Source organism: Dendrobates tinctorius, unplaced genomic scaffold (genome assembly GCF_039654945.1).
Source record: "Dendrobates tinctorius isolate UK_male_01 unplaced genomic scaffold, ASM3965494v1 ptg000018l, whole genome shotgun sequence".
NCBI lineage: Eukaryota > Metazoa > Chordata > Amphibia > Anura > Dendrobatidae > Dendrobates > Dendrobates tinctorius.
The window spans coordinates 11,204,074-11,229,187 of NW_027361686.1; the positions used below are offsets into that span (position 1 = coordinate 11,204,074).

A 25,114-nucleotide genomic window follows, 5' to 3' on the forward strand; every position below is an offset into this window, starting at 1 on the left:
CTTTTGGGGTCCAATTACTCCTGTTACCCTTGGGAAAATAAAAAAATTGGGGACTAAAAGATCAGGTTTGTGGAAAAAATGATTTTTTTATTTTCATGCCTGGGCGTTATAAGCTTCTATGAAGCACTGGGGGGTTCAAAGTGCTCACCACACATCTAGATAAGTTCCTTAGGGGGTCTAGTTTCCAAAACGGTGTTATTTGTGGGGGGTTTCCACTGTTTAGGCACATCAGGGGCTTTCCAAACGCGGCATGGCGTCCAATCCCAATTCCAGCCAAAAAAGTCAAATGGCTGTGCTTCCCTTCTGAGCTCTGCCATGCGCCCAAATAGTCGTTTGCACCCACATATGGGGTATCAGCGTACTCAGGACAAATTGCACAATAACTTTTAGTGTCCAGTTACCCTTGGGAAAATAAAAATTGGGGGTGAAAAGATCATTTTTGTAAACTTATGTGAAGCCCTTGTGAGTTCAAAGTTTTCACCACATATCTAGATAAGTTCCTTAGGGCGTCTAGTTTCCAAAATGGGGTAACTTGTAGGGGGTCTAGTTTCCAAAACGGTGTTATTTGTGGGGGGTTTCCACTGTTTAGGCACATCAGGGGCTTTCCAAACGCGGCATGGCGTCCAATCCCAATTCCAGCCAATTTTTCATTGAAAAAGTCAAATGGCGCTCCTTCCCTTCTTAGCTCTGCCATGCACCGAAACAGTGGTTTCCCCCCACATATCAGGTATCAGTGTACTCAGGACAAATTGCACAATAACTTTTGCAGTCTAATTTCTCCTGTTACCCTTGGTAAAATAAAAAAAATTGGACCTTATGTAATTTTTTTTGTGAAAAAAAGTTAAATGTTCATTTTTTTTAACATTCAAAAAATTCCTTGTAAGCACCTGAAGGGTTAATAAACTTCTTGAATGTGGTTTTGAGCACCTCGAGGGGTGCAGTTTTTAGAATGGTGTCACTTTTGGGGATTTTCTATCATATAGACCCCTCAAAGTGACTTCAAATGTGATGTGGTCCGTAAAAATAAAATGGTGTTGCAAAAATGAGAAATCGCCGGTTAACTTTTAACCCTTATAACTTCCTAACAAAAAAATAATTTGGTTCCAAAATTGTGCTGATGTAAAGTAAACATGTGGGAAATGTTGCTTATTAAGTTTTTTGTGTGCTATATCTCTGTGATTTTAGAGCATAAAAATTCAAGGTTGGAAAATTGCGAAATTTGCGTTATTTTTCACAAATAAACACAAGTTATTTGAATGACATTTTACCACTAACATGAAGTACAACATGTCACGAGAAAACAGTGTCAGAATCACCAGGATCCATGGAAGCGTTTCAGAGTTATTACCTCATAAAGGGACAGTGGTCAGAATTGCACAAATTGGCCCGGTCATGAACGTACAAACCACCCTTGGGGGTAAAGGGGTTAAATAAAATTAAAACGGTAAAAAAAATCCAAGTTGAGTAGAATTGAGAAGAACAGGCAATTCCGTTTTGTTTTTCGATTTCACTTTTACAGCATTAATGGTGCTATATAAATGACTTGGCAATCTGATTACTAAGGTCAGTGCTATTATGGTGATACCAAACCTTTTATATTGTTTTGTTTCTTTCTACTAAGCCTTAAAAAATTCTAAATTTTGCTGGCCATTCCATCTTTCAAGATCCATTTTTTTTTTTTCTTTTTCCATCGATCGAGCTGTTTTGGGGATTTGTTTTTTGCATTCAAAGCCTTTGTTTTTGTTGGTATTGTTTTGGAATACATTATGATAGAGAAGCTCCTCACTAGGGAAAATAGATTGCACCCTAAAAACTGCAATTGACCCTGCCGGTTCTTTACAGACTAGAGATCCTGAGCCCGCAATCTCTAGTAGAGACGAGATGGCCCTAACCACAGACTAGATGATGGCAACTCGGAAGTATGCTGCCTGAAAGGCTGTGTTGAGCGTTTCATGTTCCTCCTAAAGAACTGGATGGCATAGCAGAGTGCAAATTACCTACAGAAGGGAAAGTGTGCTGAAAGAGATTCCAGAGTGAATAAAGTAAACCATGAAATACAAAATAAAGGATTAAGTACATACTGTTAGAAAATATGCCGCCTACTTCCTAAAAAGAAATAGACAGAAGATGGGTGCAGGTAAAAGAACATAAACAGCAAAGAAATAAACCCTTACTTGTCTTTCACTGACTGGCTTAAACTACATCCGTATGGCTGGACATCCAAATGAGACTCACCAGCGCGAAATACCAGCAGGGGGAAAGTATACTGTTTAAAAGCCACACCCCAATGGTGTGTGTCAGGGCAGACAAATTAATTAAAACACCTGTTATCCTAAACAGACTGAAGCATGGATAACAGCAATTAACCCCTTTACCCCCAAGGGTGATTTGCATGTTAATGAGCGGGCCAATTTTTACATTTCTGACCACTGTCCTTTTATGAGGTAATAACTCTGGAACGCTTCAACGGATCTTGGTGATTCTGACTTTTTTTCGCGACATATTGTACTTCACGTTCGTGGTAAAATTTCTTCGATATAACTTGCGTTTGTGTAAAAAACGGAAATTTGGCGAAAATCTGGAAAATTTGGCAATTTTTCAACTTTGAATTTTTATGCCCTTAAAACAGAGAAATATGTCACACAAAATAGTTACTAAATAACATTTCCCCACATGTGTACTTTAAATCAGCACAATTTTAGTAGAAAAATTTTTTTTGGTTAGGAAGTTATAAGGGTTAAAAGTTGACCAGCAATTTCTCATTTTTACAATAAAATTTACAAAACCATTTTTTTTAAGGATCATCTCACACTTGAAGTCACTTTGAGGGGTCTATATGGCAGAAGATACCCAAAAGTGACACCATTCTAAAAACTGCACCCCTCAAGCTGATCAAAACCATATTCAAGAAGTTTATTAACCCTTATGGTGTTTCACAGGAGCAGAAGCAATGTTTAAGGAAAAAATGAACATTAACTTTTTAGTCACAAAAATGATCTTTTAGCAACAATTTTTCTTATTTTCACAAGAGTAAAAGGAGAAAACAAACAGAAAGTTGTTGTGCAATTTCTCCTGAGTACTCCCATATGTGGGGGGAATTCAGTGTTTGAGCGCACGGCAGAGCTCTGAACGGAAGGAGCACCGTTTGACTTTTTCAAACCAAAATTGGCTGGAATTGAGATTGGATGCCATATCTTGTTTGGAGAGCCCTTGATGTGCCTAAACAGTGGAAACCCCCCACAAATGACCACATTTTTTAAACTAGACCCCCCCAAGGAACTTATCTAGAAGTGTGGTGAGCACTTTGAACCCCCAAGTGTTCCACTAAAGTTTATAACGCCCAGGTGTGAAAATAAAACATCATATTTTTTGCACCAACATTGTTGTTCAATTGCTACATAGTAGGCCCCAAGAATGATTTTCTCTGGTGAGCCCAAGGTGCTCCAGTCCGACGTTGCACACATAGCACCTCTTTTGCAACCTTCCTTTTTTCCAGTTTGCGGGACCTCCCCCGAGAAATGCTGACCTGGTTCGATACGAGCACCTTCAGTTCCGGAAGTACTGGGGCCTTTCTGATTTCCAAAGATTAAGGTCTTAATCACTACCTCCTGAAGCTGAAGGTACAACGTAGCTGTCTCCAAACAATTTAAAAGTGACATGTCCTTTACTGTATGACGTTAGTAACAAGAATTGTTTGAGGCCTATCGATAAGGCCTGTATAAGATTGAGTGGATACTTCAAACAATTTAAAAGTCACATGTCCCCTACTGTATGACATTAGTAACAGAAGGATTTTTTTGGGCGGGAATGGGAACGTTCAACAGGATCAACAACAGGGTGGCTATGGGCAGTACAAAGGCCAGGATCCAGCCTACAACTATTACTCATCTACCCAACACCAATTACCAGAGAGCGTTTGATGCTCATCAGAAGATAGCTGTAACAGATGCGTGTCTCAAGCTAGGTATAAAAGGTGCCCGTGAGAAATTGAATGCCAAAGAAGAACACAATCTAGAAGATAAGCTCCAAACAATTTCAAACTCAGATCTCGCCTACTGTATTACGTTCGTAAAAAAATAATTAATTTTAATGTGCAACAGCTCTACACACAGAACAATTTCAATGCCACTAAGGCCTGTTTCACACTTCCGTTTTTGACCATCAGTCAAAATCCGCCGTTTTTGCAAAAAACGGATCCGCCATTTTTTTTGGCGGATCCGTTTTTTTCCCCATTGACTTGCATTACCGGCGGATCTTGACGGATGGCCATCCGTTGGATTAGTCTTTTTGCGGATACGTCAATTTTTTTGCGTCCGCCGAGATGCCTGGACGGACCATGTAACGTTTTTTCTACTGCAGGATCCGCATTTTTATAGAGCGCATGCCCGGAGGAAAAGAGGTCAGGAGGAAATTTAACCCTGAAATCATTTCTGGCGGACAGAGAAAAAAAAATTCTCTCTCTCTCTCTCGCAGCAGTTCCTTTAAAATTCTTCATTCGACGGATCCGTCAAAAAAATCGGATCCGGTGGCATCCGTTCACATCAGTTAGGAACGGATCCGCTTTCCGCCTTTTTGGCGGATTTTAACTGACACAAAAAACTGAAGTGTGAAACAGACCTAAATGAAAAGGTTGGCTATTGCGGGCTGTATCACGTTTAGCAATAGAAAAAAATAGATTTTTTTTTTTCTTAGGTCTGCAGACAGGTTCATATCACCGCCCAACATGACAATGTGGGATATGGTGGGCTGTATCTCATTCAGCAACAGAAAAAAATTCTACTTTTTTAATGTGCCTTAGGTCTGCAGACAGTTTCATATCACTACAGTAATAAATGACAAGGTGAGATACAGCAGGCCTTTTCACATTTAGCTGTTGAAAAAATATTATTTAGAATGCTATACTTGTTTAACAATGTGGCACAGGGTGGTAGTTGTGGGTGAGCCAATTAAGCCACAGTCAGCCAGCACCCTGGCACCTTGCACATGGAGAGATGGGTGCAGTGTAGTACTCACTTCTGTTGCTGGGATTCCCTTGGTCTCTGTCACTCCAGCCTCTGGCTCCCAGGTTCCATGAAACACCACAACGTCACAGTTCTTTTCCAACAGTTGAACTTCACTAAATGACAAGGTATCCATCACATCAGCAGTAAAGGTCACACAGGGCAACATTTCCTTTCATTTCCCTGCCTTCCAGGCAGACTCTAGTATCTCAGTAATTTATCTCTCTTTACTCTCGGCGTTCACTGCTGTACCTCTAGCCAGACTCTGTCATGTCTGTGCTTTCCTTTCCTCTGCCATCCAGGCAGCATTTTTGGACTGTTTGTGTCCCATCTGTACCTTCGGCATCACCAGCTCCCTGTCAGCCCGTTGTACTTTCTGGGGATGATCCTGTTAATCTTGTGCCAACTACACTATTCTCCAGCCTGGGTTCCCTGACTGTCGTCCACAGCCTTACCCCCACAGCCTGTAACTGACTCTATGCGTCCTGCCCTTGGGCAGACTGTCCGGGCGTCTGATTCTAAACAGGAAGTGCCTTTCCTATATCTCCTTGCTCTATGCTGCTCTGTACCTAAACTAATGCCATTATCTATCCTAGTCTCTATCTCTAATGTGCCCTCCTCTAGTCTAACCCCGCTATTACTCTATGCTAACTTCTATCCCTAATCCTAAACATATACACAGTACATGGCAGGTGCAAGACATCACAGTGCATAACCATTACACTACACATTAATAACAATAAGGTTCTGCAGGTAATCATGTGAACAGTGTCCAGGAGAGAAGAGGCACATGAGGTTCCCCGACACCTCCATACACTTGTGCATGGAGCACTATAGAAGTAGTGCACAACACACTTGAACACGTGCCCTGCTGGCTTAGTCTGTGGACCTCAGTAATGGCCCACCCAAAAAAATCTGGAAGGTAAATTTTACAGCCACACTGGACACTATCTACCTAGAGTATCTGACTGATATACAACCGCCTAACTAGCTAAAATGTGGGATACAGCAGGCTGAAATACGCTGCATCCAAAGCGCTGCTAGTTCCTAATTGTGGGCACATACCCTTCAAGTAATGGTGACCTGTAGTACCTGTTTACTTAGTTGAGTGCTTTTTGCAATATTCTGGCTTGGAACAGTTGTGGAATATATCTCAGCACTGTATGAACTGTGCACCGACAATGCATCTGCAAAACACACAAGATGGTTACAAACACTTTCTCTTCTTTCTCCTGATGAGGCAAACTTGGTCATTGGAAGCCAGTCTCCATGAAGCTGATTGAGACAATGACTTTGTGGAATCTAAAGTTTAACACACATTCTGTTTTTTTTCACATGTATTTATTACTGTTTCCATATGTGTATGTTCATGGTTTTACTGCCTTCAGTCTGAGTCTACAATGTGCATATTCCTATAAGATCTAAGAAAACCAGTATATAGAAGAACAGGTGTGTCCCAACTTCTGGCTAATACTGTATACTTTTTGGATGATTCCAAAAAGTATACAATCCTATAAAATAAATTTTTATTTTGATGGATTTTTTTTTTCTAGGACAGTTAAGTAGAGATTTCTTTTGTCTTTGTCATTGTTCTCTTTAGACAAAGCCAAGCATGGATGTGCCATTGGCTTTCATTGTTGATCAAAAGATCTGTTCCTAATCTGGTCAGTGTGGCAGGCTTAGCTATTGAATATTGCAGAAGACATCCTATTTTATGTTTGGACATGACCCTTACATCACGTTCTTAAGACAGTGAAGCCGCTGTAGCTGTTGCACTAATGACTTCAGCGTAGCGCTATCATGCACATTCATAATTTACACTGAGAAACTCGGATTATTGTTATCCTCATCAAAATCCCCTCAATGAACTGTTTGGTCACAGGCTACAAATATGTGTCTGTCACACTTTTCCCTCATAATTGACACTCCTCAGTGGGGGGGAGGGGACGTAACCAGCAGGAAGAAAACTCCTCTTTGATTGAATATTAACTTTAGTGTCTTGATGGAAAAAGAGGATATGGGATTAGAAAAGGTGTTGAACAAAGATGTACTTTGGACCTTCCGGAAGGAACATCTGAGGAGGTTTGAAGGAGAAATGAAGAAACATTCAGGTATAGATTACAAACAAAAACCCCTTTAATTGGTTAGTTATCCTTTGTCTTTTTCTACACCGCAGTATTTGGGCCAGTATTTTGCATCTGTACTCAGAGCTAGAACTGGTAGTGAAATCCTAAGAGAGAAGAACTACTGGAAAGATTTGCATCCATTCTATGTTGGCTTATCAATGCAGATGCAACATACTAACTGCTGGGGGAAAATGGCCTTTCACTTTCTCTAATATTTGTGTTAAAATGTACCCAACACATTCCCATTACTTTTTTGGGGAGAGTATTTGAAATCATGGGATTATTTACTGAGTAGAGAGATGTTATTTGACATTACAGATATTTCAGGAAAATACGTAGTTGTAGGTAAAGTTGTGTATTGATCATGTATGAATCGTTCAGTTAAGGAAATGCTAGATGGTAACATAAAACACTTTGTAACAAAGGAGGAAAAATGTATTTCCTTTCGGTTTCTAGCCTTCCATTGTTCAGTGTTGTGTTTTGTATGTGCAGTAGTTATTATCCTTCTGTGTGTTGTCCATCATCGCCATCATTGATGGTCTTCAGTTTTCATACTCGCTGGTGTCTGTGTTACATAACCAATGATTATATGCTCTTATGCTTGAGCTTTGTATCTTGCGATCACTGTTACTGACCCGTGAGTTGTATGTAATAAAGGGGGGCTCTACCTTGTCTCATACTGACGTTTGTGGCTTGTATCATCAACTGTTTTGCAGGTTCACATGTTTTTCTTTAATTTTTTTACTCTTAAATAGACCAATCATGTAATGCATATTGTGTATCTATAGTTAGTGCTTTCATTACACCAGATGGTGTTATTGGAGATAAGGTGATTGGCTGCAATCATGATTAAGGCTAGTTTCACAGGACTGAAATATGCCAGCATTGTAACATTTATATGGTTTTAGAACCTAGATCTGCCACTAATAGAGACTTAAAACACAATAGAGTGTTTCAGTGCAGTGTTGCAGTCATTATATGGAATTGAAGATGTGGCCATATGAGCAAAGTAAAATATAACAGTCCTTACTCATTTAAAATAATTTTTCTTTTTCGCAAATAAAGTGTAATTACTGTATGAAGTTTTATATTTCAATTACTTCCCATGTTCAAGGCCCTTTTAAAGGGGCCGAATAATATTGCACGCTCCACTTTTCAGTTTTTGACTTTCCACAAAAATTTAAAATAACCAATAAATTTCGTTCAACTTCACAATTGTGTCCCAATTGTTGTTGATTCTTCACCAAAAATTTACATTTGGTATCTTTATGTTTGAAGCATGATATGTGGGAAAAGGTTGAAAAGTTCCAGGGGGCCGAATACTTTCACAAGGCACTGTATGTAACAGAATTTTGAGGTGGGCCTCTAATAATAATATAGTAGGAAAAATTAGGAGTGAGGGCTGGATCATGATCCTGTAGATATGGTGGTGGAGGAGGACACTAAAAATTAGAAAACATGAACTGTATACCCTTGTTTGGGTGGGAAGGGGAGCATGGGAATACACAATAAAAAAGTAACATTTTAATTTACTTTATGTTCCGCTGCAGCCATCTGTTGGGGTTTAGAATTCTGGACCAATCCAGGTCTTGTTCAATTTGACATGAGTCAGCCTGTCAGCAGTTTCAGTTGATATACAGATGCGCCTTTCAATTATTATGCCACCAGCAGCACTAAAACCCCACTCTGAGAAAACAGGGCAGGCTAGAACCTCCAAGGCTTAGAGGGACAGTTCATGTCACGTTTCAAGCTTGGACACAAAATAGTTGTTTGGCCCAGAAGAATTATGGAGGATACTGGTATGATCAGCTAGGTACTCCTTCACCATTTTCCACAACTTTTGCCTACTTGTCAGAGTACATCACAAATCAGGGCCTGGGTGCTGGGTGGGTCTAATGAAACTGTCCCAGACCTTTCATAGTGTTTCCCTGCCTCTGTTGGACCTGGTGTGTGTATCCCTCTTCTCTACTCCTTGGTTGCACAAAGAACTGTGAGGTCTGCCGCCAGCATTGTCAGATGGGAATTTTTAAACCAATTCTTCCTCTCAGCCACAGGAAGGTGAGATGAAAAGTTCTTGTTGAGTTGAACAAACAGTAACCAGTGGTGGCTAAAATGCATATAACGCTAGGGTCATAAAGTCTGCCATGTGTGTCAGACTCCCAACAAGCAAGACTTCCCTGTCCCCACTAGGAGGATGACTCTCCTGCTCCTTTTCAGGCCATCCACAGTGAACAGATGAACAGACAAGAAGCTCGTGTAGGTAGTAGTACCCTCAGTGGCGCAGGCAACATCTCCTGTTCCTCCTCATTATCACCCCATTCATGCTGAGAAGATAACATGAGCCTGGGCTGGGTAGTATCACCCTATCTACTTTCTTCCTCCATCGCTACCTCCTCTGCATGTAAAGCTTCCTCTTTAATTGTGAGCAGCGTGATTAGACACAGAAGTTGGATGGTCAAGCTGATTATGTTGTCATCACTGCTCACCATCTTGGTTGATTCATTGAAGTTTTGGAGCTTCGCACAAATTTCAGACATCCATTGTCAGTCGTTATATACCCATGGGCATGTTGTAGCTGGTATTGAATTTCTGCCCTCTACTGCTCACAAAGCCTTGCCAACATATGCAATGTTGAGTTCCAGCTTGTGGGCATGTGACAACCCAGTTGATGAGGTGGCACTTGTAAGCGCGGCTGCAGCACTGCTAGACCAGCAGCTGTAGGTGACTTGCAGATATGGTCGCACATGCAGTGTACCTTCACAAGTAGCTCAGGCAGATCTGGGTAGGTTTTGAGAAAGTTCCTTACACTTGCCAGTCCTACTCTAACATGAAAACCTCAAAAAGAGGAAAAAATCCTCCAAAAAATTCAGATACAAACCAGACAGGCCTAATTGCATCTGCACTAATACAGGGTGCAGTGGACCCAAGTAAAATGGCAGCTGCACAGGTGCATAAAAAACAAATTAAACAGCCAGCCTACAATCAGGGATTGGCCGTGTGGTACACCAGTGCAGAAGAAATAATCCGCACTGAGTCACTAGGTTGAGCATGTGGACCAGGCATGGTATGTGTGCCATCTTGCCAAGCTTCAAAGCCGCCATAAGGTTGCGGCCATCATCACACATGACCGTACCTGGTTGTAGGTTCAGCGGTGAGAGCTACAGATCTTTCTGGTTTGTGAGACATTTCATCAACTTTGCAGCAGTGTGCTGTTTATCTCCTGAAGATATAAGTTTAAGCAGAACCTGTTGCCGCTTCACCGAGGCAGTGCTGCAGTGCTTTTAGTTTGTGAATGATATGGATGATAATTCTGAGATGGAGGATGAGGAGGAGCAGGAGGGGGTGGTGTAGGAGGAAGGGACAACCCTAATGGAACTTGGGCCAGCAATTCTTGGCATTGGTAGCATGTGTGCCATCCCAGGGTCCAACTTGATCACAGCATCCATCAGTCTGATCCATTGTATCGTGAGGGAAATGTAGCATCCTTGGCCAAAAGCATTTGTACACATGTTGGTGGTTAAGTGGACCTTCCCAGTAACTACACTGATCAGAGCATGGGTGATATTATGGGACATGTGCTGGTGTAAGGGGGGGACTACTTTCTGGGAAAAAATAATGGTGGCTGGGGACAGTTGGGATGACTGCCACCAAGAGGTTGCGGAAAACCTCAGTGTCCAGAAGCCTTAACAGCAACACTTCCAGGGCAAGCAGTCTGGAAAAGTGACTGTTTAGTGTTTCGGCATATGAGTGACTGGCTGCATATTTCTGCTTACGTTTCAAGGCATAAGGTAGGGACAGCTGAACGCTGTCCTGGCACAAGGAAGCGGACGTGGCTGCAGATGGTGCTCTTAGCTACGTACATCATTTAAAATGCACAAGCGTGCTGTAAGGGACAGGGAAGTGGATCATCAGCAGCACATCCACTTCCCCATCCCTTACCGCACGCTTTACGCATTTAAAATTGGGTCCACAGAGAGCAGTATTATTAGAGCATAGAATCTATTTTATTTGGCCCTTAAAGGAAGTTTGGTTGTTGTAGCAGCACCAAGGACTGTACTACAATGAACTGTGCTCTAAGTACCTCTAATACACTATTTCTACTGCGGCAGCTAATCCTACAGTCATTGCAGGTAAAAGCAGTATTATAGAATAGAAATTGAGTGTATTTGAATTAGACATGTCTTTTGCAAGGCCTAAAATGCTTTCTCTTCTGGAGCTGCTCTCCTCTCCCTCTCTGTTTCTGGGTACAGAGTGGTGAGCATTATGTCACGGGGTCTTATATAGACCCAATGACGTGATGCAGCCAGCCAATCACAGGAATGCCAGTATCCAACATGGCTACGGCATTCCCATGATTGGCAGGACTGCAAGGAGTGCAAAAAACACAGCAACCCTTTCCAGTACTAATTGGGCTGCATTACTAACAAAACACACGACCTTACCAGGTGTACCTTTGAAAAAAAATACCGGGAAACACCAATGTTGGGTTAAGTGGGTTGGCCACAGCTTTTATTTAACGAAAAAACAAATTACATACATTGCTATAAGTCATTCATCATCCTTGCCCATTTTATTATGCTTTATACCAAAAGAAAATCCAAAGGCCAAACGCTGCTGTACAGCGAGCCTTGCAAAAAAAAAAATCATTGGGCATGGATGAGAACCGCCACGGAGGAAGGCAATGTAACCCTAAATTGTATTCCGACCTACCCCACTGGAAATTATTAAAGCTCTTTCTAAACCATCTTGCAAACCTGATAGAATAATATCTATCCCTATTTATAACAGCTAAATCAAATGGTCATTACTCCATGCTAATTCTCTTGGATCTCTCTGCAGCATTCGACACTGTGGATCATCAGCTCCTCCTCACTATGCTCCGTTCCATTGGCCTCAAGGACACCGTTCTCTCCTGGTTCTCCTCCTATCTCTCTGACCACTCCTTTACTGTATCTTTTGCCGGTTCCTCCTCTCACCTTCCCCTTACTGTTGGGGTTTCTCAAGGATCGGTTCTAGGCCCCCTCCTCTTCTCCTTGTACACTGCCCCTATTGGTCAAACAATCAGTAGATTTGGTTTCCAGTACCATCTCTATGCTGATGACATCCAATTATACGCTTTTTCTCCTGACATCACGCCAGCCTTTCTAGAAAACACCGGCGACTGTCTAAACGCTGTGTCTAACATCATGTCCTCACTATATCTGAAACTAAACCTGTCAAAGACTGAACTCCTTGTGTTTCCTCCCTCTACTAATGTACCTATACCCGACATTGCCATTTCCGTGTGTGGTTCCACTATTACTCCCCAGCAACATGCCCACTGTCTTGGGGTCATACTTGACTCCGAGCTTTCCTTTGCCCCCACATTCGATCACTGGCTCGCTCTTGTCATCTGCACCTCAAAAACATTTCCAGATTTCAACCTTTTCTTACTTTTAACTCCGCAAAAACTCTTACTGTTTTTCTTATTCATTCTCATCTTGACTATTGTAACTCTCTTCTAATCGGCCTCCCTCTTACCAAACTCTCCCCTCTCCAATATGTCTTGAATGCTGCAGCCAGGATCATATTCCTCACCAATCGTTACACCGATGCCTCTACCTTGTGCCAGTCATTACACTGGCTACCCATCCACTCCAGAATCAAGTACAAACTTATTACCCTCACCCACAAAGCACTCCATGGCTCAGCACCACCCTACAGCTCCTCCCTTGTTTCAGTATACCACCCTACCTGCGCCCCCCGTTCTGCTGATGACCTTATGTTAGCATCCTCAATAATCAGAACCTCCCACTCCCGTCTCCAAGACTTTACACGTGCTGCGCCAATTCTTTGGAATGCACTTCCCAAGTCAATACAATTAGTCCCCAATCCCCACAATTTTAAGCGTGCCCTGAAAACTCATTTATTCAGACTGGCCTACCGCCTCAACACATTAACCTAATCTATCCCTTTGTGGCACAGCCAAAAGTTTTACCATAACCAGGTTCCCCGCATCATGTTCCCACATGCTTTATGCATCCATTAGCCCTCTGTGTCTGTATTGTTACACACTTAACATTATGGCTGGTCCAAACAATCAGGGAAATTGTTACCACCCACCTTTCGTGTCTACCTCTTTCCTCATAGACTGTAAGCTTGCGAGCAGGGCCCTCATTCCTCTTGGTATCTGTTATGATCTATGTGATTACTGTTATGCTGTAATGTCTATTGTCTGTACAAATCCCCTCTGAAATGTAAAGTGCTGCGGAATATGTCGGCGCTATAGAAATAAAATTTATTATATTATTATTATTTCATTCAGGTGAACCCCATCCTTTCTAAGTACATCCTTGTTATCCCCTTCTAACGCCTTATGTTTTACTTTTACACCACCCAAAGCCTGAACATGCTTCGAAATCCTAACATTAAGTAATATTCTAGCTCTTTCCACCCCATCTCTGCTCCTAGCCTCGCCAATTTATCCTGGGCACTATTTCAGACCACACAATAGTTGCATTTGAAAGGAATTCCTGAAATATTGAAAGGTCCTGTTTCATCAAAGCCAACAAACTTCCTAACTTTTATTTTACATAAGTCATTTCTGCCTGCATGGATTATAAGTATAACATTACCTCCAAACTGACGGCTACATTGCACGACCATTGGAAGAACCTTTGTCCATTGAAGGCCTCTAACCCCTTTCCCAAAAACTGACACTTTTGCATTACCCAATTTTAGTCCACAGGGGAGGATGCCTGCTCTCTTTTCCGCACAAAATATAAACAAATGTCCGATAATAAATATCACTTTTGCTGGCACAGATCCTGCAAGATACAGAACAAAAAACAACGATCCATAGAAACGAAATTGCAAACTTTATCAACTATCACAATAATGCAACAACTAAAGAAAACAAATACTGAATGCAAAAGACTATTTAAATCACAAAATCGGGACGAATGTAACTTCTAAAACCATCAGATTTCCACCTCCCTATTGCTTTTAACTCCCCAGTTGACATGCACGCATGTCCCCCTGCTTAAGCCAGTACGTGTCTGGGCCCGTCTGAAGTTTGCTAATAAGCATTTGGATTATCCAGAAGAGTATTGGGAGAATGTCGTATGGTCTGATAAAACCAAAGTGGAACTGTTTGGTAGAAACAAAACTCGTCGTATTTAGAGGAGACAGAATGGTGTGTTGCATCCAAAGAACACCATACCTACTGTGAAGCGTGGGGGTGGCAACATCATGCTTTGGGGCTGTTTCTCTGCAAATGGACCAGGACAACTGATCCGAGTGCATGAAAGAATGAATGGGGTCATGTATCAAGAGATTTTGAGTGCAAACCTCTTTCCATCAGCAAGGGCATTGAAGATGAAATGTGGATGGGTCTTTCAGCATGATAATGATCCCAAGCACACCACCAGGGCAGCGAAGGAGTGGCTTTGTAAGAAGCATATGAAGGTCCTGGGGTGGCCTAGCCAGTCTCCAGATCTCAACCCCATAGAAAACCTTTGGAATGATTTGAAAAGCTGTGTTGCCCAGCGACACGCCCAAAACATCACTGCTCTAGAGGAGATCTGCATGCAGGAATGGGCCAACATACCACCAACAGTGTGTGCAAACCTTGTGAAGACTAATGGAGTGCCTCGCAGGGCCTTAAGTTACTCGGTACCAGCCCCGTCGACTTCAGCGGGGGATGTCACGGTGACGGTGACCCGGTCCGTGGCCCTGGGCGTCCAGTAATAAAATAGAGGAAAGTTGTGTGATGTTGAAGTGTGACGCCACCCGTGGTGTTCGGCAATGAGTGGCCGACGCTGCAGTTTTGGTCTTCTGGGGCTGATGGTGACGCAGCAAAGAATGGTTCAGCTCCCCACGGGTAAAGTGGGGGCCCCAGGGCAGATATATTTGATTAATTGTTCAGATGGCGGTGGACATTGGGGTGCAGAGAAATAAGAGAAGGACACAGAGAGGTGCAGTTCATTACCCTTTACTTGCTAGTGGTTGCAGTCCGGAGTACCACATGCAGGTGATGGATTGAGTCCGGCTCGCCTGGAGGCATTCAGGGGATCCACCCTGCCAGGTGGAGTTTGGGACCTTCTTTCTGCGCTTTGTGTGCCGGTCTCTGCTGTAACTAAGCTGCGATCCTCTATTGCGTGATGATTTCTCTAACCTGTACGGCTGTCAGTGAGAGCCCATTCCATGGGTACTGCCCTTTTCACCGTCAGACCCGGGCTCCTGATCCGCTGCCGTGCCCTCATGTGTTCAATGTCACTCAGGAACTTGCAGTCCCCTGTACTTCCAGATTCGGCGGTCAGGACATACAGCTCCTGCCCACCCAGGACTCTGGCGTCCCTTTCTCTCTATTAGCACTTCGCTCTAGGGTCTGCTATATGCAGTTTTTTAGCTTCCCCTGAGCCTCTCTGTCTCTGCTCGTGTCCTTTCCCTCTTCAAACATCAGCTCCCCCCTATCCAACTGACTGGATCTTCCAGAAAGATCCTTTACCTCAGGCTTAACTGTCTTGTCATCAGCTCAGCTGCTCTCGTTTCCATGACAACTTCCCTGTTTTCTCTCACAGCTGACTGCTTGCTGACTCACTAACCCCCTCTGCTGGCCAGAATTTATAAGGCAGCTCCCCTTTCTGACCTACAGAAGGAATTGTCATGTAATCTATGTTACCTGGCATGGGGGCCCCCCTCCTGTCTCCAGGCATGACTTCACCCCTTAGAGGAAGGCAAAGTCACTGTGACAACCGGACTCTGGGGTGTCACATTTTCAGAAAACGTTTGACCTCTGTCATTGCCAACAAAAGATATATAACAAAATATTGAGATGAACTTTTGTTAATGACCAAATACTTATTTTCCACCATAATTTGAATAATAAATCTTGCCAAATCAGACAAGGTGATTTTCTGGATTTGAATTTTCATTTTGACTCTCATAGTTGTGGCCTACCTATGATGGCAATTACAGGCCTCTCTCATCTTTTTAAGTTTGAGAACTTGCACAATTGGTGGCTGAATAAATACTTTTTTCCCCACTGTATTGCTGACAGAAGCACATACTTCTAGAGAACTGTCTCACTTTACTTGCATCTTGCCTACCCTCATGCTGTGAGTTTGCACTGGGACGATTTATAACAATTGTTACATTTACCCTGCTGTATATATTTGTTATTATCGTGCTGGCCTGTATGGGTATTTTCTGTCAGGCCTTCCCCCACATTATGATGCATCATTGCTTTTGTTTTTAATCTTTGTTATTATATATTCCTTAATAAAAATTTAATTTTTATATTTAAAGTGTTTAGTTTGCGTGCCTTCCTTCATTAGTGTGAATAGGTATGGTTGGCTATTTTTGATTTGCTATTGTTCTAGTAAACAGCATTTATTTTGCTTTGGATCATGCATTTATGATTGAATAAATCTGGTATCGCTGTAATCACACCGACCCAAAGAATAAAGTCGTCTAATCACTTATACCACAAGAGGAACGGCGTAAAAAAATAAATAAAACCAAAATCTTCACAGTCAGGCTCGGCTCACATTTATTCTGCGCTCTACGCTGAACACTTACACTGGGGTTTTCATGAAAATCTCTGAATTACGCGATTCACACAGATTCCCTAAAATGAGGCAGATGGAGGCACTGTGGATGCCATCTGACATGTGATCCGGGGGTGTCCGTCTTCTTTTAGGAGTGCATAAAAGTGCCTTCGGCCACAGTTTTGTGCACCTCTGAAAAGAAGGACATTGGTGAACAGAGACCAGACGGGGTCCAGAGTTACTGCTGCCTCATTATAGTGAATGGATCCATCAGGGGTTTCATCTAAATCTCGTCACTCAGAGATTTAGATGTAAACCCCTATGTAAGTGCTCAGCGTAGCTCGCCGGATAAGTGTGATCCTAAACGTTATGTAAAATGTTCCCAATAAAATCTTCAACTCAATCCATAAAAAAGCAAGTCCCTACTCAGGTCTGTCATCTGTTAACGGAAATATAGGAGGCTTCCACGTTACTGGTAGTACAAAGGGTCTGGGAAAACTAAATGGCCTTCGCCCCTAAAAGAAATTCAGAAAATTCTGTTCTCCCAAATCCAAATGTATCACTCCCTTCTGAGCCCCAGTGTGCCTAAGCCACTGTTACTTTCCACATGTTTGACATTTCTGTAGCGATGAGAGCCCGCCTAATTTACGCTTGCTGGGCACAATATATGGGCACTACACCCTGCTGGTCTTTACAACGTACTGATCACTACAACGGCAGTTTGCAGTTTTCACTCAGCAACATCCACTGCTGCTTGTTTCTAGAAAACACCCATGGAGTCAAAATTGTCCCGACACCTGTAGATAAATTCCCAAATAGGTATAATTTCCAAAATGGGGTCATTTGAGGGGGGATTCTACTCTTCTAGCACTTAGGGGCTCTGTATATGGAGTTAAAAAAAAAAAAAAATTCTGTGCTCCAGGATGCCTCCTTTTTAAGAGTACTGCTTAGCCATATGGCAAGACTCGAGAGGGACAGAGCGCTATTTGCCAATTTTTACCCTGTAAGGAGTTGACCCACTTGGCTGCTTCCTCAGGCGGACACAGGAACCGTTCTGGTAGAGAATCACCTACTGGTTTATTGGGGTAGCGTAAACCTTGGCAGCTTTCAGCAAAAGAAACAGAGCCTTGCTGGCATAATGGTAAAACAAACAAAAACACAGTCCTTATGAGTCCATTCCCTGCAGGGTTCACCTACAGTTATCCCGCAGAGTCCTTTAGCTCCTCCTGGAGTTATGTGAGAGTTCCTGCTCTCCCAATACGCAACAACACTGAATCTCATGGCCAGGTATTTAAACCCCATGTGGTGGTCACATGACCTTGACCTCACTCAGGTCCTGGCAGGACTCTGCATGTGGAGATACGGCAGACCTCCGCCCACCTGCTTTATGAAGGTCCACTAAAACCAGCTCATAGCATACGTTCCTATTAACCCTCTCAGCACTTAGTGTGCTGGAGGAAAAACACCCTGATTTTACATCACTGACCGCAGTAGGCACAGTGACACGTATCTCCCTTCACATACTATGCCAGTGACTCTGTCACAACCCATTTACCAGTGTGAAAATGTAAAAACAAAATTTTGCTTTTAAAAATGTAATTGTTTTTCTTCATTGCCCAATGGTATAAAATTCTGTGATCTACTTGTGGTATCAATATGATCACTGCACCCCTAGATGAATTCATTGAGAGGTGTAGTTTGTAAAACGGGGTCTCTTATGGGGGGGTTCTGCTTTTCTGGCACCTCAGGGGCCCTGCTAATATGACATGGCACCCTCAAACCAGTCCAGCAAAATGTAAACTCCAATATGACTCTTCTCCCCTTCTGAGTTTTGTAGTGTGCCTCAAAAGTAGTTTTCGACCACATATAGGGTAACAACGTACTCAGGAGAAATTGGACAACAAATTTTGGGACCCATTTTCTCCTGCTGTCCTTATGAATATAAAAAATTGGGGCTAAAATAACATTTTGTGGGAAAATTTAGATTTTTTTTTAATTTTCTCGGCTCCATGTTATGAACTTCTGTGAAGCAACTGGAGGTTCAAAGTGCTAAAGACACCTCTTTTTTTCTAAGCTCTGCCGTGAGCCAAACAGTAGATTTCACCCACGTGTGGGTAACGGCTTACTCAGAAGAAATTGCGCAAAATATTGTACGGTGAAATTTTCTCCTGTTACCCTTGTAAAAATGCAAAATTTGGAGTCATCTCACCTCCCAAGTCCTTGGTGCCGAGATTTCCATCTGCCACTTTCCCAGAGTGCACCGCACAGTAAACCATGTAAGTGCTGGGTGTTCTGAGCTTTCACAAAATGTCGGCAGACCTCCCGCACCATTGAACACCTATAGAGGCGCACATCAGAACACCTCATCCTTCAGCAGCGACCCTGGGACCCTGCTTCACTGCAACTACCACCCCCGGTAAGCAATAAGACGCATGGATTATAAGAAACACCACCATTTTATTAAAAAAAAGTTTTTTTTCCCTATTTTTCTCCTCAAAACTTGGGATGTGTCTTATAATCCGGCGCATCTTATAGTCCACAAAAATACAATAGGTTGAATCCTTTTTGGTTTAGAGCAGGGGTGGGCAACTAATTTTCCCGATGAGCCACATGAGAGATCGGGACTGTTGCAGAGGGCCAAACCAATGCATTGAAATTAATTCTGTTATTCAGCTTTTGTACTATGATCAACAGCTCCACCAAAATAGTATGCTGTCCCCATGGCCCACACACACAATATGATGGTCCACAGATCACCACACAGCCCCCCATATACAGTTTGATGCCCCTATAGCCTCTCAACACAATATGTTGACTCCCCACCCCCAAAAAAAGTTTAATCTCATAGACATAATGATAATCCCCTACAGTTCCCTATATGCAGAATGATTACCCTTACAGTATGATCCTCCATAACCCCAACACATTATGATGGCCTCCAAAGCTCACAAATAGTATGCTGGCCTTCACAGCCCACTATGCACAGTATGTTGGTCCCTATTGCTCCCCACACAGTATCATCCACCACAGCTCTTAAACACAGTGATGATCCCCTCACCCCCCAAACTCAATTTGATGACCCCCTACAGAACCCACAACATAGTATGATCTCACACAGTCCCCAAACACATAATTATGACCCCCAGTCCCTGAAACACAGAATGATGACCACCACAGTTCTGCAATCACAGAATGATGATCCCCACAGTATTAACTCCTACAGTCCCGAAACACAGATTATGACCCCTACAGTATGATCCCAATAGCCTCTAATACAGTGTTATCACCACACACAGTATGATGTCCCTCATGGTCCACCCACAAAGTATAAACAAAATATAATCCCCCACAGCCCCCAAAACAGAATGATGATCTCAACAGTATGATTTCTAACAGTCATCCAACACATTACGATGTCCCTCACGCAGTATGGTCCCCAACACAAAATAAAGACCCCTACAGTGTAATTCCTTACAGCCCCCCATATTATGACCCTGCCCCCATTCCCCAAGGCACACTGCTCTAGTCTTTATTCTGCAAACTGAAGCTCTACAGCAGGCGCGATCTAATGACATAATCAAGCCTGCTGCACTGAGACACTGAGTCACGTAGACTGAATGGTGGAGGAAGAAGAAGCAGATGGTTCCCTTCTCTCTCATTACATTCATCGGTATCTGCTTACTGAAGGTGCAGATACTGGTGAAATCTGGATGGAGGTGGAAAGGGCATCTGTGGCGTATAGCCCTTTTGCTGTCCCAGTGTATGGGTCGGAGAGAAACAAACAGCCAAAGGTCAGGCTGTGGCCTGCGGGCCATATTGTGCCCAGGTCTGGTTTAGAGGATTGTCGGATACTTAAATATTAATTTACTATGTTAAATTACCCAAAGTTTTTACTTGATATTTTTATAATCCTGTGTCTAGATATTGCTGGTATGCACAAGTTATAGCACCCATTGCTGTTCCTTCCTCAGCACATCTCTCTAATGTCCAGTGTCTATGGTTGGTCTGAAGAGGCCACGTCAAGAATACTGGTTCTCATTATCTGTACTCACTTCCCGTGTACAAGAGGGATCATGTGTGACCATTAGCTTTCTCATATAAGAGAAACATTTTGAAGGTTATGTGCCCACTACATTTTTTTCAGGCATGTTAACTCGCCTAGTTTTCCAAGGATAAGGCTGTTCAGGAAGATGTGGCTTTTTTTTCTGATGAGTCTTTTGCTTTTTGAGCCTGCAAAACCCCACAATTCTCTAAAAACACATTGGGAATCTCATCAGGATGTCTTAACTAAGCTGCACTGCGATTTCCAGCCCCCAATTCAAAAGTTCAGTTTCTTAAAAAGACAGTGCACCTTAAATCAAAATGGCTGAAAAAGACCCTGCACAGTCTCCCACTGCTGAAACAGAGCAAATACTACCCAATACTGTCCATTATGAAGAGGGGAAAACAGAGCCAGCTTCAGAAACAGACCAAGACTCACGACCAAGATGCTCTGTCAAACCAACCATAAAGGCTGTCGAAAACTATCACAATACGAAGGATGAGTTTAATGACAACCTGGACGACCTATGGGAACGAGTCACCTCCCTCATGTCAAGCATCCCACGCCACAAAAATGATGCAGCGAGTCTACAGGACACTATAAAACGGCTAGACACGGCCCACGGAAGATACAAGAGACTATGCGCAAGGTACGTTGCCTTCCTAAAAGCAAAGTAGTTTCCACAGAAAGAGAAAGGGACGCCACCGTGCAAGACGCCAAAGATAAAGCGGAGCTCCGTATTGCGCATCTTAAAGAAGCTAGATCACACAGGTCAGGTTCATCCATGCACTCTTCTTGGTCATACAAATCATCCTGCTTAAGGACTTCAACCCTCAGTGACAGAATCCTAGAGGCCCGTTTAAACACAGAGCGATCCAAACTAAGACGTTCCTACACAGAAAAGAAAGTGGAGGCAGAAGCTAAGAAAGCAGAGGCAGAAGCCAAGAAAGCTGAAGCAGAGGCAGAAGCCAAGACAGCTGAAGCACAGGCAGAAGCCAAGACAGCTGAAGCACAGGCAGAAGCCAAGAAAGCTGAAGCACAGGCAGAAGCCAAGAAGGCAGAGGCTCAAGCAAAGATTCTTCAAATACAAATGGAGGAAGAAATCGCGCTAGCCGAAGTAAAAATACTCGAGCAAGCAATGAATCAAAACCTCGACCCGATTTGCCTACCACCACTGGAAGAAGAGGACCCAGCTGTCCGTACCAATGATTACGTGCAGAAACGTATCTGCAGCACATACCTTCTCCAGTGACATTCAACCCACCAATGTGGAAACGTCCAAGTCAGCCCAACTTACGGTCCCAGTGTTAATTGTTGTGAGTTCATTTTCCCCTTTGTCACTGAGGTCTAGTGAACTCCCTATTCTGGTGAAGGAAGGTAATGAGCCTGATTATCAGGCACCTGAGCCTGATGAGGATGACTGGCTGAGTGGAGTCACGGACTGGATATAAGGCTGCCGACGCCCTTCTGCCCTGCGGGTGATTTCTCTGTGGACTTCTAGGACACCAGTCTGATTCCTGCTCCTCTAAAGCTAAGTTTTTTGCTTTGCCTGTTAGCATTAGTGTTTTGTTTTTGTTTTCCTTGCTTTTCTGGATTCTGCCATTCCCTGCTGGGGTGAGCTGAATCCCTTTTGCCTGTAGCTCTGTCTTTAGAATATTCCTGAGTACTGACATAGCTTTTTTTGAAGCCTAGCGTCTTCAGGGCCTTTTTCACTGTCAGTCTGTTGGCTCTTATTTTCATAGGGTTTTTCACGGATTGCAGACAGCAGCCTTCCTGTCCTTTTCTATCTAGTTAGCTTGGTCCCCGTCTTTGCTCAATCTATCTTTCTGCCTGTGTTAGTGTTTTCATCTTGCTTCACCGTCATTATATGTTGGGGGCTGCCTATTGCTTTGGGGTCTGCTCTGGGGCAGTTTAGATTTCCCCTTTCTTTCTTTAGGCCTATTTATTTCTCCGGCTGTGATCGAGGGGTGTAGGGCATCGTAGGAACCCCCCACGGCTACTGCTAGTTGTGTTGATAGGTTCAGGGTTCTGTAATCCGATAGCTGCCAACTTCTCTGGTTTTCTGGACTTAGCTAGCATTTCTGTTTTTGCCTCCTACGGTGACTCAATCATAACAGAATCACCCGCCATACCACAGATCCTAGGGTACTCAATAGCAGGAAAGAATTGTGTTTAAAAAAAAAAAAAAAAAAAAGAAAAAAGTGTGTGTATATTCTTTCCTCTATATCTCTGAGGCCGTAGAGGGAATTTTTTTTTTCTCTCAATGGAGATAAAGCAATTGTCTGATCGTGTGGAGCTGCGGAAGTGCGGGGAATTTCCGCCTACCTTGCTCGTTCGCATGCTGTTGAACCAAAGATCCCTACACCTGATGTATTTTTTGGGGATCGATCTAAATTTTTGAGTTTCAAAAATAATTGTAAATTATTTTTTGCCTTGAAGCCTAACTCGTCAGGGAGCTCCGCGCTGCAGGTTAAAATTGTCATCTCTTTGCTGCGTGGCGATCCCCAGGATTGGGCGTTTTCTTTGAAACCAGATGATCCTATTCTGACTAATGTGAACGCATTCTTTCAAGCTATGGGGTTGTTGTATGATGAACCTAATGCTATTGATCAGGCTGAAAAGACCCTGTTGGCATTGAACCAGGGTCGAGATTCTGCACAGTTGTACTGTCAAAAGTTCCGAAAGTGGGCGGTCCTTACTACCTGGAATGATAATGCCTTGGCAGCTCTCTTTCGGAAGGGTTTGTCAGAAGCCGTAAAAGATACTATGGTGGGATTTCCTGTTCCCTCTGGTCTGGACGATTCTATGTCATTAGCCATTCAGGTTGATCGGCGTTTACGTGAACGCAGGATTGCACGAGAGGTGTTGCCACCGGTTGAACAGACGTCTGAACCTATGCAATGTGATTGAGTTTTGTCCAGGGAGCAACGTCGGGAGTTCAGAAGGCGTAATAACTTGTGTTTTTTCTGTGGAGATGCCTCGCATATTATTTCTGTTTGTCCTAAACGAGAGAAACGCTTTGCACACACGCTTTCTGTTGGTGGTGTTCAACCTAAGTTTCTTCTGGCAATTACTCTGATCTGCTCCCTGTCCAAATTTTCCGCCAAGGCTTTTGTGGATTCGGGAGCAGCGCTAAACCTAATGGACTTGGATTTTGCTAAACGTTGTGGATTTCCGATGACACCTCTGCAGACGCCTATCCCTTTGAGGGGGATTGATGCTACTCCTTTGGCTAAAAATAAACCTCAGTTTTGGACCCAGGTGGTCATGCGGGTCGCCCCAGACCATCAAGAAAATTGCAGATTTTTGGTGTTGCATGGTCTGCATGATGCCGCTGTTCTGGGGTTTCCCTGGTTGCAAATTCATAATCCAGTTTTGGATTGGAAATCTGTGTCTGTGGTGAGTTGGGGTTGTCGGTGTGCCTTTAGTGAGGCTCCGGTTTTTTCCACCTCTCCTCAGTCGCATGATGTTCCTGACTATTTGGCGGACTTTTATGATGTATTTAGTGAGAATGAGTCTGCGTCCTTGCCTCCTCATAGGAGTTATGACTGTGCAATTGAACTAAGCCCGGGGTGTAAATTTCCCAAGGGTCGGCTCTTCAATTTATCTCTACCCGAGCACGAGGCTATGCGGTCCTATATTAAGGAGGCGTTGGAGAAGGGTCATATTAGACCATCCTCTTCACCCTTAGGTGCCGGTTTTTTTTTTTGTGGCCAAAAAGGATGGTTCTTTAAGGCCTTGTATTATCGTGCCCTCAATAAAATTACTATTAAATATCAGTATCCGTTACCCCTGATTTCGGATCTATTCTCTAGAGTTAGAGGTGCTTGCTGGTTTACCAAGCTTGACCTCAGGGGGGCGTATAATCTTATCCGCATTAAGCAGGGGGATGAATGGAAGACGGCGTTTAATACTCCGGAGGGACATTTTGAGTACCTGGTGATGCCTTTTGGGCTCACTAATGCCCCTTCTGTCTTCCAGTGCTTCATGAACGATATTTTCCGAGACTTTGTCGATAAATTTTTGATTATCTATCTGGATGATATTTTGATCTTCTCCAAGGATTGGGATTCTCATGTGGAACATATTTGGACTGTGTTCCGGATCTTGAGGGAGAATTCCCTGTATGTCAAAAGATCGAAATGCCTTTTTGGAGTACAGAGGATTTCATTTTTGGGATTTATTTTGTCTCCGTCAACTATTGAAATGGACCCGGCCAAGGTACAGGCCATTTATGATTGGGTTCAGTCCACTTCTTTGAAGGCCCTCCAGAAGTTTTTGGGTTTTGCTAATTTTTATCGGAAATTTATAGCAAAATTTTCTAGTATTGCCAAGCCATTGACTGATCTGACTAAGAAGGGTGCTGATGTGTTTAATTGGTCTCCGGAGGCTGTTGCTTCCTTTCAGGAGCTGAAG

General features: G+C 43.1%; 1 protein-coding gene across 1 annotated transcript in view; it reads left to right on the top strand.

The window, feature by feature from the left end:
* Positions 1–6,600: 6,600 nt before the first annotated feature.
* NHERF4 (NHERF family PDZ scaffold protein 4) overlaps positions 6,601–25,114 on the top strand; it is a 205,440-nt gene continuing 186,926 nt past the window's right edge. Inside the window, exon 1 of the mRNA XM_073566463.1 lies at positions 6,601–7,111. Within this exon, the coding sequence (XP_073422564.1) occupies positions 7,003–7,111 (109 nt within the window). The 5' untranslated portion in view covers positions 6,601–7,002. The remainder of the gene's footprint in view (positions 7,112–25,114) is intronic.